The sequence below is a fragment of the Dreissena polymorpha genome, chromosome 4 (genome assembly GCF_020536995.1).
Source record: "Dreissena polymorpha isolate Duluth1 chromosome 4, UMN_Dpol_1.0, whole genome shotgun sequence".
In the NCBI taxonomy this organism is placed as follows: domain Eukaryota; kingdom Metazoa; phylum Mollusca; class Bivalvia; order Myida; family Dreissenidae; genus Dreissena; species Dreissena polymorpha.
In genome coordinates, this window is record NC_068358.1 from 55,784,029 (window position 1) to 55,796,726 (window position 12,698).

At 32.9% G+C, this 12,698-nt stretch overlaps 2 protein-coding genes across 3 annotated transcripts in view; one reads left to right on the forward strand and one right to left on the reverse strand.

Annotated features, from left to right (window-relative positions):
* LOC127877328 (STAGA complex 65 subunit gamma-like) overlaps nucleotides 1–81 on the reverse strand; it is a 231,612-nt gene extending 231,531 nt beyond the window's left edge. Inside the window, exon 1 of the mRNA XM_052423061.1 lies at nucleotides 10–81. The gene's annotated coding sequence lies outside the window, so the exon portion shown is untranslated. The remainder of the gene's footprint in view (nucleotides 1–9) is intronic.
* Nucleotides 82–213: 132 nt separating this feature from the next.
* LOC127877324 (tetratricopeptide repeat protein 29-like) lies at nucleotides 214–11,777 on the forward strand. Of its 2 annotated transcripts, none has more exons than XM_052423047.1 (10): nucleotides 214–301; nucleotides 2,718–2,950; nucleotides 3,658–3,881; nucleotides 5,158–5,343; nucleotides 5,926–6,138; nucleotides 7,640–7,725; nucleotides 8,377–8,468; nucleotides 8,906–9,029; nucleotides 9,350–9,584; nucleotides 10,181–11,777. In XM_052423047.1, exons 2-10 carry the CDS (start codon nucleotides 2,730–2,732, stop codon nucleotides 10,324–10,326), a joined length of 1,527 nt encoding a protein of 508 aa, XP_052279007.1. In that variant the 5' UTR covers nucleotides 214–301; nucleotides 2,718–2,729; the 3' UTR covers nucleotides 10,327–11,777. The 2 variants fall into 2 exon arrangements, with proteins under 2 accessions (XP_052279007.1, XP_052279008.1); XM_052423048.1 differs by lacking the exon at nucleotides 214–301 and adding an exon at nucleotides 1,130–1,247.
* Nucleotides 11,778–12,698: the final 921 nt, after the last annotated feature.

Sequence of the window (12,698 nt, forward strand, 5' to 3'; positions counted from 1 at the left end):
CGTCTTTACTTAGATAAATGTTCAGCAGCGATCGTTAAATTATTGTTGTTGTTGTTGTTCTAAAATGAAAGTGGCAGGTGCGCGTTATTACTATTTAAATAAATAATATTAATAAATTAAAGAAAACAAACACCTTACATTGTTCACCTTATTGTTTCTCAATTTTAATGTGTTTTTATTTATTTTATTGTTAGTTTTTTATAACATATTTAGTGCTGAATCACATTGTCATGACAACAGGAAGCTCAATGGCTGCCAACTTTTGTTTACATTAGAACATGAAGATAAATCGCTAAAGCAGGTATATTTCATAAACATTTCAAATGTTTTGCATGCATCAAATTAATTATCACAGTTTATATATATTATTTAATGAATACGAACATACTTGAAAAGTCTTGATATTATCAGTATGCACTGTTTGGATAGTTCATAATCATTATTTTTATGATGAGCATGCCTTTTCATTGAAATGATGATCATGTTATCTCTCACTCATAGTTACATTAGGATATGTTTTAACCAATGGTTGTGTATAATTTATATTATTTGCGTGTTTTCACATATTGGAATGTGTACAATAACCATAGTTTGTGCATAGTTAACTTAAAGTTTTTTAATCTTTATCATCTGCACTGTTTACATTCAGTACTTGACATTACATAATATTATTTATTTATCATTAGGACTGTTTATATGCCGTTCCTGTCTATGTATATATACTGGTCCTCTGTATTCTCGCAGTACTTAACTTTCAAATAAATATTAAATCTGAAACAAATTCCTTTTTTATAAGTTATGGGCTCCTTTGTGAAAGTTTACTTATTTCCCGCGGATATCCATCTTAATTTTGTTAAAACGTAGTGTTAATATTGCTTTTAAGACAGTAAAGACACAGTAGTTTTCCCTGTTGAAGTGCATGATGCCATATTGGTATTCTTGCAGTAGGTCAACAGTTTGTTTGTAATATCTGTGAGTATCAAGAACTTTATTTTTGCAACCGTAAATGCTTTTATAAAACATTTAAATTTATAATAACATGAATATTTATAGGTCAACTGTTGTAAGAACTGCACCACTGTCATAATGCCACTCCTCTGGACAATGGATGCTCATCTCTTCTTAGCAATTTAATTTTTGTTTAGTGATGTGTAACAAATGGAGGGAGCTAGTAAAATTTGCATACTAATGAGGCTCAGGGAACGGGAAAGTTCAATCAGACGAAGTGTAAACAAGCTGAAAATAAGGTAAAACAGTGACAATGTAATTTAAATATCGTTACATTTGGTGAAAAAACGTGTTTTAAATGGATAACAACAACAAGTAAGCAAAACATTGGTCATGATTACATGTAAACCTTTTTCTGACAGCGAATGGAAGTTGGGTCACAAATAATGACATGTTAACAGAATTTAGGGGCGCAATTAAAAAACTGCGGAAATAGCAATACCACAAAAATGCCAATGATATCAATTATAGTTACCGGGTATATGCTTTGTTTGATGTATATGAAATAAAATATTTTGGCAATTTTGTTATACTATTTCAGATTGGGATCAGGTCTGTTTGCTTTGGAAGCGTGTCTGTTTTACGGCCTTTTTTAAATAACAGGAAAAACCCTGATTTACTAGTTAATTTATGTATAAAACATGCCGGGTAACCGTAAAAAAATAGCCCACAGACAAAGCTTATAAAAGTGAATAAGATCTATGAAAATATACAGAATAATGTATTATAACCAACCCATGGGATAGACGTCAGACCTCTGACACTTATGATAAATTTTCCAGAGGTATTATTCCTGAATTTGTCAGACCTGGTGTCCAACAACAAAAACAACAAAACTTTGTTTGAATTAAAATGAAAAGAAAACTAGAAATTATTAAAAAAACACTTCAAGTGTGACTCTTAAAACCAGAAAAAAATTCACATTGTTTCATGACATAGACGACGCAACTAGTTTTTGGTTCATTCAATTTTACTGGTTTCGATCCTTTTGATGATTGTACATGTAGCTCTCAAGCTGGTAACCACAGCCTGTTTGGTTTTAAACACTATTTATTTAGTTTATTGAAAGTACATATAAGCAATACAATACAAACATACATATTATATTCGAACAATATGCTAGGCAGGAAGAATTGCAGTATTGCTTAACATAAAGGCTGTTTGGATGTTGCCTGTTCCGTATCAAGATTTGATGCAATAGTTAGTACTTCAAGCGGCTGTTTCAACCATTGCAAAAGCGAACATCTATTAAAAAATCCCTTTTTTTACTTTTGATTGATATTTTTAAAGTAATTTTAAAAGAACAGGTTAAGATGTAGTTATTATTTTATTGTGTTTGGAATTGTGATACAGTGTAAACATCATTATGAAACAAAAACTAAGTATACAGTTTTTATTTTGTTTGGTTAAAGAAGAACATGGTCTGGTAAAAGCTGATAACGCCCGGTCAATTTTAAAAGTTATTTGACCTGATGTGTTGTAAGATTTTTTGTCTTACGCATGGGAAGATGATGACCCTAATTGCTAGAAAACAATTCAAGTAAATTACTAATGCATGGTTCAATGGCAAGTTTAGTAGACTTGAGGCTAGAAATAGTCAAATGAAATTGCCAGGCAATTTGGCCAGTAACAGTTTGCGACCTACACAGCGACTTTTTTAACAGTTCTTTAGTGCCTAGAGTAACTATTATCGTTTTGTTTTATTTCAGAAGAAAACTATAATGGCCGCAGCTCATACTTTACCCCCTATACAAGGGGCCAAAGCAGGGGGCAGTTCTGGAATGATGGGCTCCATGAAGCACAGCCAGCCTGTCCATTTTGCTCCAGCTCCCCCTAAAGGTCCCCCTAGTGGTCGCTTAAAGCCCTTACCCAAAAAGATGAAAAGTGTGGAAAAGGAACCTGCATTTTCCCAACCAATGCTTACCAAACGACAAACTATGGCGTATGTATGACTTATTCAAGATATGCAGTTTTATGGTTAAATAAATTGTGAAAGTTATATTACCTCTCGTCAGAAGCAACTTTTATACTGATTTAATCAACATGCTTATGAGTTTTATTAATGTTACGAAGCAAATTCACTGTAATTTAAATTGCAAGTTAGTCATAAGTAGTTTACAATTATTTTTGTGTTATTTTAAGCTCGTCGTGTCCGTCGTTGTGTCTGCCATCTGAGTTGTGCTAAAACCTTAACATTTTGTCAAGGTTTTGAACATTGGCTCTAAAATCAAAGTGCTTCAACCTACAACTATGAAACTTCATATGTAGCTGCACCTTGATGAGTTGTACATGCCACACCCAATTTTGAGTCACTAGGTCAAAGGTCAAGGTCACTGTGACTTCTCAAAAAATAAAAATAAATAATAATAATTCTGTGAAGCTTTCATTTATTCAAAACTGCACCCGCAGCCGAGCGTGGCACCCGTCTTGTTGCAATATAATGTTCTCTTCAATGTCAGAAAATTTAAATAAATATATAAGAATAATACTGTGCACAGAAACCGGGAATTATTTAAATTAAACACGTGTTCATTGAATAAATTCACTCTCAAAATAATCTGAAAAGTATTTCAAAGAAGTTAACTGATAGAAAAAAAAGTTTTTTGTTTTATTTTTTTTTGCGTATCAAAATGTGTTGCTTTATTACAGGTTCCGAAATACGTATAAACACAACTTGTGTGTGGAAATGTTGCAGAATGGATTTCATTTATCGTTTTGTGAACTGTTTTCATTAATTAAACGGCAAGAGGATAGTCGCCAAGATGCAGGACCAGAATCTCTTATGTGGTCAATGACATTATTAAAAGATGAACATGATAAACTGGATGTATTGAAATTACACCTTACACGAGCAGAACATGCACAGAGAAAAGGTAAAACCAGTAACAACATATTTTAAAACAATAGTTTATTTTATAAACGTTACTTTCTTCAGTTTTATTTTAAGTAGTGTGTATTGAATTGAACATGACGATAACATTTACTTTAAAGGTATTTCTTTCACTCAGTTTACTGGCTGTTAAAGATATTGTGCTTGTATTTTTATGTAAGTGACTTGTTAAAATAATTTGTATGTTTTTTAAATGTTGTTACATGAAGTGACTCACACAACCGAAATATTAGAACTTTTTTTATTTAAAAAAGGTTTTAAAAAAATATAATAAAAAGGAAATATATGAATAAAAAAATTGCCCCCCCCATGGGGTATAAACCCAAGACATCAAGAAGCAAAAGTGTATGTGCTTCCACCACACCATGCAGGCTTTTGAATTTTGAGCATAGTGTAAATGCTGGTAATGTTGGCTATGCTCAATTATAACCCTTTTATATGATTTTCCAATATAAAATGCACAATTTGAATTCTACTTTTTGGTGAATATCCCTCAAATTTCACAGCTGAATGACATTAATGTGAAGACAGTTGCAAAGAAAGGCCATTAGGACCACACACAGTTTGGGCAGAACTGTGGCTCTTTTTATTCACTATGAAATATATAGGTCGAGAATTAAGTGTTTTCAACTCCTCATGAACCTCTTAGTGAACATCGCTCAAACTTTCACAGTTCAATGGTGTTAATGTGGAGATGATGGTTAAGAAAGGAAATTCAGGCTGCCACAAGTTTTGCAGAATTATGGCCCTTTGTCTGTTTTTCCACTGTAGAATACATGTATACACTGGTAGTTTCAAAATTGAATGTGTTCAATTCCTGTTAGTGCTTGCCAGATTTTGCTCAAACACATTGGTATGTGTGATTGTTTTGGAAGGAATTTGGACTTTTACCATTTGACCTTTTGTATTTTTGTTAGCTGTAGAATATATGGTCTATTCATCTGTTTTGAGCATTTCTAGTTTTTGCAATGTTTATTGTGTGTTGCCCATCGATTATCAGCTTAAATGACATACTTATAAAAATCTGTCTTATTATTTTAAAGCCCATGCACAGGGTTTATTATACAAATATTGCCAGATTAGTATGTATTACGTTCCAAAGTCATGATATTCTGGTATTAACATTTTGCAGCAATAGATATATGTGGTATTTTACAATGGAGACACAGATATACATATTTGTTATTTATATTTAACTTTTTTTCTTAAATGTTGGATGTATGTTTTCAAATCTTTTTAATATAATGGAACATCTTTAGGTGATTTCAAAGAAGTATACAGGGCTAGATTTGAGCTTGCACGCTACTTCCAATCGGCCGGAGACAAGTGGCTTGCAGACCACTTCTTTGAAACATGTCTACAGACTGCTACACAGGTTGAAGAAGATGGTGGGAAGATGCAGGCTGAGGGCTTCTGCAACGTGGCCTTAGCACAAGAGGAAAACTGTTAGTAGCAGTCTTAAATTATATAAAAAGAAATTGTTCATTTATTTGTGTTTTATATCCAAAGAACAGTGCCCATTAGTTTTGAGTTTTGATGTATATTGCCAGTCATTGTAATGCAGACAACAAAGAATTTGTATTGGCAAATGTTGTATTGCAGACAGCAAAGAATTTGTATTGGCAAATGAACCGTGATAATGCAAACATTATAGCCATCTTACATAATCTGAAAAATATTTCTGTAATTGAAATAAAATTATATTCTTTTAAAGTTGTCGATAAAGGCTAATTTTGTATGAAACGACTCAACAAGAATATGCACTTCAGATTAGTAAACTATTACTAGTAATTCAAACAAAGTAAATTAAAAGCTTATAATTAAAGTTTCAATTGATTTGAGTTTGCTCCAAAAATGAGCTTTTAAATTGTTTAAGTGTGCTTATTGTTATGTTATTAAATGTTGTTTCATTAAAAAGTAATACCATATAATTATGTTGCATTTTAATACAATTTTGTTGTAGATGGAAGTACAGTATGTTGTTTTTTTAGTTTCAAACTTTAAATTTATTTTTATTTCTGTGATAGGCGAGTATGCAGCTGCAGCTGAGCATTTTGAGGCCTACCATAAGCTGGCTGTACAAAATAAGGACTGGACTACAGCTGATGGCATCTCCTTCCTCACAGATGCCTGCATCAATCTGTCCAGAATCTACACAACACTGGGCACAAAGGCAGAACCAGACAGTATGGAGCTGATGCTGGAAAATCTGACCAAAGCATACAATATGGCTAAAGAAAGTAAGCATTGTGTAGGTTTAATGAAGTGTTTGAATTCTTAATACGAAGTCCACTGTTGTTGACCAAATTAAACAAGTTGTTAAATATGACACATGTCTTTAAACTGCAACAACATCATTTAAGCAATGTTTAATCTTGCATGTAAAAACGTTGATTTTAGTTAATTAATTAGATTTTTGCTGAGAGCCACTGAATCCATGAATCTTTGCATTTAATCGTAAATATTGCTATATAGTTCAATTCATAACTTGGTCTTGTTGTTTGTAGCAAATCGTAAATACCTGTTCGACAGGGGTATCCTTTCCCCAACAGCTTCTTTTTCAATATAATAAAGTTATCATCATTCTATTAATATTGTTGTGATAAAAGTTTCAAAATAAAAAATCCCAGTAAATGTTGTAACATCTTACATGAATGTTGTCTAGAGCGGTCATGAAACGATTAACCATGGTTCAGATTAAACATTTTACTTTGAACTACCATTAATAATATTTTTGTGAACGTATTTTGCAGTAAACATATGTTATGTGATGTTGCTTTCATCAGATTATTTAATTTTTTAATTTTGTCTTTATTTCAATGTAAAAAAGCATCATTATTCATTGTTGTCTAGAGCATGGATATGCTGCTGTAATTATTGTTTGAAGACCTTTACAAGTAATTATTGAATAACTATTAAAGACCACCCTGGCTAGTACTTTGTGGCTGTAAAGGGGTCTGGTACAATTCAATCAAGACTAGGACTTTCAATAAACAGCAGGTGCATAATTATGAAATATTGGCTTATTTATTGGTATATTGGTATAGAAGCTCTTGTTACCAGAGGTCCAGATAAGATGCGAATTTGCGTAAAATACTCATGGAAAATTTCCAAATAAACATGAATTGATAAGTGAAAATAATCATCATAAAAATGGGCATACGCATTTTATGCAATTATCAGTTTGACCAACAGTGCTCCAATTCAGATTATTTGATCAGCCATTTCAAAATGCATGTTTATGTAAACAAGAATTGATTTTCTTTATGGTGAATACATCTTTTCTGCATGTTCATGTATAAAAAAATTATAAAATACAAAATCAAAGACTTTTGGGGAAGTATTTTAAATACTCCCTGCAAAAGTCTTTGATTTTGTATTTTACTCATCAGCTAAAAAAGTTATTAGTGAAATACTCTTTATCTTATCAAATCATCTGGAGCTCTGCTTGTAACCATGCCTTTGTCCATTATACATGCCTATTATATTGGTAAACAGCGCCCTATAATGTGTGCATTATGCCTACACATTATATATTAGTTAACAAGCTCTTATTGAACGGTAACTGTCCATCATGCCTATTCAGTATATCGTTATACAAGCTCTTATATAACTGTGCTTTTGTCAATGCAAAATTGACATGGGGTACATCTCAGAATATTGGTGTACACGGTCTGATGAAACAATGCCATCGGCCATGGAATTCTATCACTAAGTGTTTGATGTTGCCTTGTGTTGCAGGCAAGCAAGAGAAGTTGGAGGGAGAGTCTGCCTATAGACTGGGCCTGGCCATGGATGAGGCCGGACAGGCAGAGACAGCCCTGCAGGTAACATGTGTGGGCACTGTATAAACACAGAGATCTTTACACACAAACCATGAAAATTCTCAGATTTGTAACTATGTGAACTATACCCATAAACTATAAAGAAATCATACAAATACCTCTACTGCATCTGCTTAGAGATCATAGGAAATGTACACACTAGAAATATGGACACATATTCATGCATTGACTTTGGTACATGCTGTATACATACAAAAGTCTGCTGTTGTTTTTATGCCCCCGAAGGAGGGCATATAGTGATCTGACTGTCCGTCCGTCTGTCCGTCACACTTTGCGTTTAGGTTTCGAAAAATGCTCATAACTTCTATGTCGCTTCACATAGCAATTTCATATTTGGCATGTATATGTATATGGACAAGGCTTTTCCATACGCACACAAATTTTGACCCCTTGACCTTGAACTTAGGGTCCGTGTTTAGGTTTCGAAATCTATGTTTAGGTTTTCAAAAAAGCTAATAACTTCTATCAAGCGTTTATAGGGGGCATAAGTCATCCTATGCTGACAGCTCTTGTTTGTTTTGTTTTTTATTTATTAATTCAAAAATATATATCAGTGGCATTTATGAACTTTCTTGCAAACCATTGAAAAGTTAAACAACTTTTATATATATCTCTTTTTTTTCTGTTTTGAAGCATTTAAATACATACTTGGGGATCTGTCGGTCAACAGATGACAAGGAAGGAATCGGGAAAGCTTGTGATGCAATAGCAAAGTCATTTGCAAGGTAACATCATTTTTATCAACTTATGTATATTTGCTTTCCAAGTTCTCCATCCTTTTCCTCTCCCATGCCATGAATGATCTATACATACATAGATTTTTTTTTAAACATCAATCCATCTACATGTGTATTAATTCATGTTACATCTTAATTTTGAAACACCTTTAATTGTTATTATTATGCAAAAGTTTTCATTCAGTAAAATATTGTTTGTTTTTTTGGGACTATTTATTAGGTGTATATGTCAAGACTTTTAACAATTTTGAGAAATCTGCGAAAGACTTTCCTTTAATCAGGAATTTAACAATTTTAAGGAATTGTAATAATATTTTCCTTTTATCAAGATTTTTACAATATTAGGGCATTATCTTATGATTTTCCTGGAGGGTTTGATCAATACTGCCCCTGATCATGGACCTATATTGATGTTGTTTATTCAGGGAGGGCCGAGTAGAGGAGAGCATAGCGTACCTCAAGCAGTTTGTGGAGGTGGCAGAGAGGAGCGGACAGGAACAGGCATACAGCAAGGCCTGCCACAACCTGGGAAACATCTACAACACACTGGTTAGCTACCCACCTGCACATTGTTATGGCTTTATTAATCAGGGGTTTTGTTAAGTTTTAAAGTAGGCAAATTACTTATGAAAGTAGTGGGGGAAGTGAAATGAATTCTGTCATGGGGCCATTGAGTTAAATTTCAATTCAGACTGTTATATCATTGCTTTGAGTGTAAAGAGTAAATTTTTAGTAAAGGCTGTTTAATCTTAATTTATATGTCTTCTACATTTGTTATTCTTTTAAATAAAACAAGAATACTGTAATATACAAAGATAAGAACATGTGATTGGTAATTTGCTCTCAAAATTTACTTTAATTTTTAACAGGGGAAATATGATGAAGCCACAAAGTACTTTGACAAAGCCTACAACCTGTCAAGGTCGATGGGTGAAACAGCCTCTATCAACGTGAACCGTGTACAGTACGGCGTAGCCATGGCCCATCGCATGCTGCAGGCAGTCGGCAGCCATATTGTGACCAACTCTCTGCCAGCCCTTGAAAGGCTTATAGAGTGGAAGAGCTCGAGGGTGGATGAGTTTGATAGACCCTTCCCAGAACCAAGTAAAATATTTGTTGTTTGGTTGATATAAATCACTGTCACAACATCCAGACATGTTGTGTTTGGAATGAAACAGGGCATAGTGGACTTAGTTTTATCCCCTTATGACTATGATCATAACTGGCCAAACCCTGTGGCTCAAATTATTGTTATAAACTTACATATAAAAATAAATTTAAAAATATTTCTGAAACCACAAGGCTCAAAAGTTGAACATTTGGTATGATACATTATATTGTTTTTTTTGCAAACTTTGTTCAAAAATGGTCTTTGGGCTCAAAATTGACCATGCCTAAGGGTCAAATATTTTCTTGTTACATGACTTGGTAGTTGGTATACAATACTACATGCGTCATTGAGGGTATTCATCTCTACTGTAACACTATGACAAGTAATACATCGTCTTACCTCAAAAGATTTATTCATTTATTCTTTATTTAATTTTCATGCAATACATTGGGCTTTGCAACAGTTTTAGACTCTTGTCTTTCAAAGTAATCTTCAAAAATTGGCAGCACCCAGTGTTTGTTATATTTTAAACGTGTTATACACTGCCTCTTAAAATGGCTTGATTAAATATTGACATATATTTTGACAGGAATGGAAACACGGCGTTCTTCAGAGAAAGATTCCTCTTCTAAGTCTGAAAAGTCGTACAACCGGGAGGAGTCGTCTGTGAGCGCTGGACCGGATCAGGAACCCAGACCTTCATCGACTGCTGGAAGTGACAACCAAACAGAATGAATCAGGCCTCCCTCTTGTGTACACTAAATTCATTTCTTGAAAACAGGAGTATTATAATTGCCATTGCAAATGAAAGATTAAAACACATAAAATTTTGTTGTTACCTTTCAGTTTTAAAAATTAAAAGAATGTACCAAGTATTCTTGATCAACTTTATTAAACATTGTATTGGTGGTTTGAATCAATATGTTTATGAATGAAAATAAATAAGGTGAAAATATTATGATTTGTAGAATAATCAGTTTGTTGTTGGATTAGATCAAATGTTAAAAGACACTATGTTAATGCAGTCTCAACATACTAATCCATATGATGTTCTACTTACCGGTATTATTACATTTTCTTATGTGAGACATTTCATACGGATTGGTATCTACAAGTTCAGCTGTGATAATTAATTGTTGGGTCTATTTTGGATATATTAAGATGCTTCTTTCAACTTTATTATGTTTGAAGTATTATTAAATTTACATCTTGAAAATACAGTGCTGCATATTTTATTAAAGAATCTGTGATACGAATGTATTTTTTATGTTATGTTATTTCAAATATTTGGGGAAAAACACATGGTCATTTCTACATGTATTTTCCTTAATCATCTATTGCAAGAACTAAATTGTTGATATGATGTTTAAAATGTCTATGAATCACCACTATGTTATTTATCATATTGTATTATAGTAACTTAAAGTGAGTTTAACTGTGTTGACAGACTTCTATTTTAATGGAAAAAAAATGCACAATAAAAATGTGGTTGCCAATCACTCTGCTATATATTTTTACTTCACATGTATATCTATATGTGTATTATTAATATCCTGAAGTCGTGTTAATAGCCATGTCAACATTTTTGCAACTAAAATTATTAGATATATTGGTTAAATACCAATGAAACTGGTTGGGAATTATATGTAAGCAGCTGCCCTCTATTATTCTGTAAATTTGTCCATCAATATCATTGTGGCAATCTATCTATATATCTATACTGTCTAACTCCCCTTGCGGGTATTATTGACAGGTAATCTATTTTGGAATGTATTTATTCCATACATTTTTAAGCGGAGTACATGGTCTTGTTTTTAGTTAATTAAAAACAATTATTTATTTCTGTTCATTTTTGTAATTTATTCTCTTTTTCTGTTCAACATAAATAGACATGTTAATAAAATACTGTACCTCAACTTGTGATAACACTACAACATTTGGTATGCCTTCTCATATAAAAATAAGATGGCATATTGTTTTGCAGTTAATGGGTCTGTTTGTCTGTTTAAATTTTTCTGTTACAGGCCATCAGTATGGGATTGCAGTCATTCCCCTTTTGTTTGTTTTATCATTGCAATTAATTATACCGATAATTGTATACAGATAAATGGAACAATTTCCATTCATGTTTGTAGTTGTTTGTATTATGTTTGTATATTAAAGGAAAATACATGATCACTCCTAAACCTGTTTCTACTACGTTTTTTTGAGCCCTACAAACATTCACTGGAAATCAATTTGATAATATGAGTCGTGTTCTGAGAAAACTGGTGCATAAAGAGTTGTCCCTGATTAGCCTGTGCAGTCTGCACAGGCTAATCAGGGACGCCACTTTCCGCTTTTATGACATTTTTCGTTTAAATGAAGTCTCTTCTTAGCAAAATTCCAATTTAAGTGTAAAGTGTCGTCCCTGAGTAGCCTGTGCGGACTGCACAGGCAAATCTGGGACGACACTTTACGCACATGTATTATGCCCAGTTTTGTCAGAACGCGACTCATATGATTAATATAGTAAGGCAATTTATCATGAATTCCATGGCTCAATCTGTCAATTTCCCAACTAAGCACAGTTTATATCGTCCTATGTGCCAGTCTAATTTTAGTAATCTACTGATAGTGAATATTCATAAACATGTAATCTGCAACCTAATTATTCTTTATAGCATCTGTTACCTTTAAGACAATATTTATATCATGTATAATTTCTTAGGCAAAATTCATATAATTTGAAATCTCCATGGAATTTTTCATTTTATCTGTAACATAGGCATGTTGATATCATGTGCAACCTAGTCAATGTTCATATATGTAGCCTCTAAGGCAATATTAAATGTCTGTAAACTCTTACATTCTAAGGCAACATAAATATCACCTGCAACGGCAGCATCTGAAACCTAGGCAATGTTTATATCAACTGAAACCTGCCCTAGCCAACGCGCCATAAGACCCATTTTCGCATGACGCGGCTCTAAAAGTATGAGGTGAATGTGTCGAAAGAAACTGCGTGTTATTCAAATATTAGAATACCATATATTTCAATAGTGAAAAAATAAACTCATAATAAGCAATGTGATGACACAAATGATGTGATCTCCCGTAGTATAATT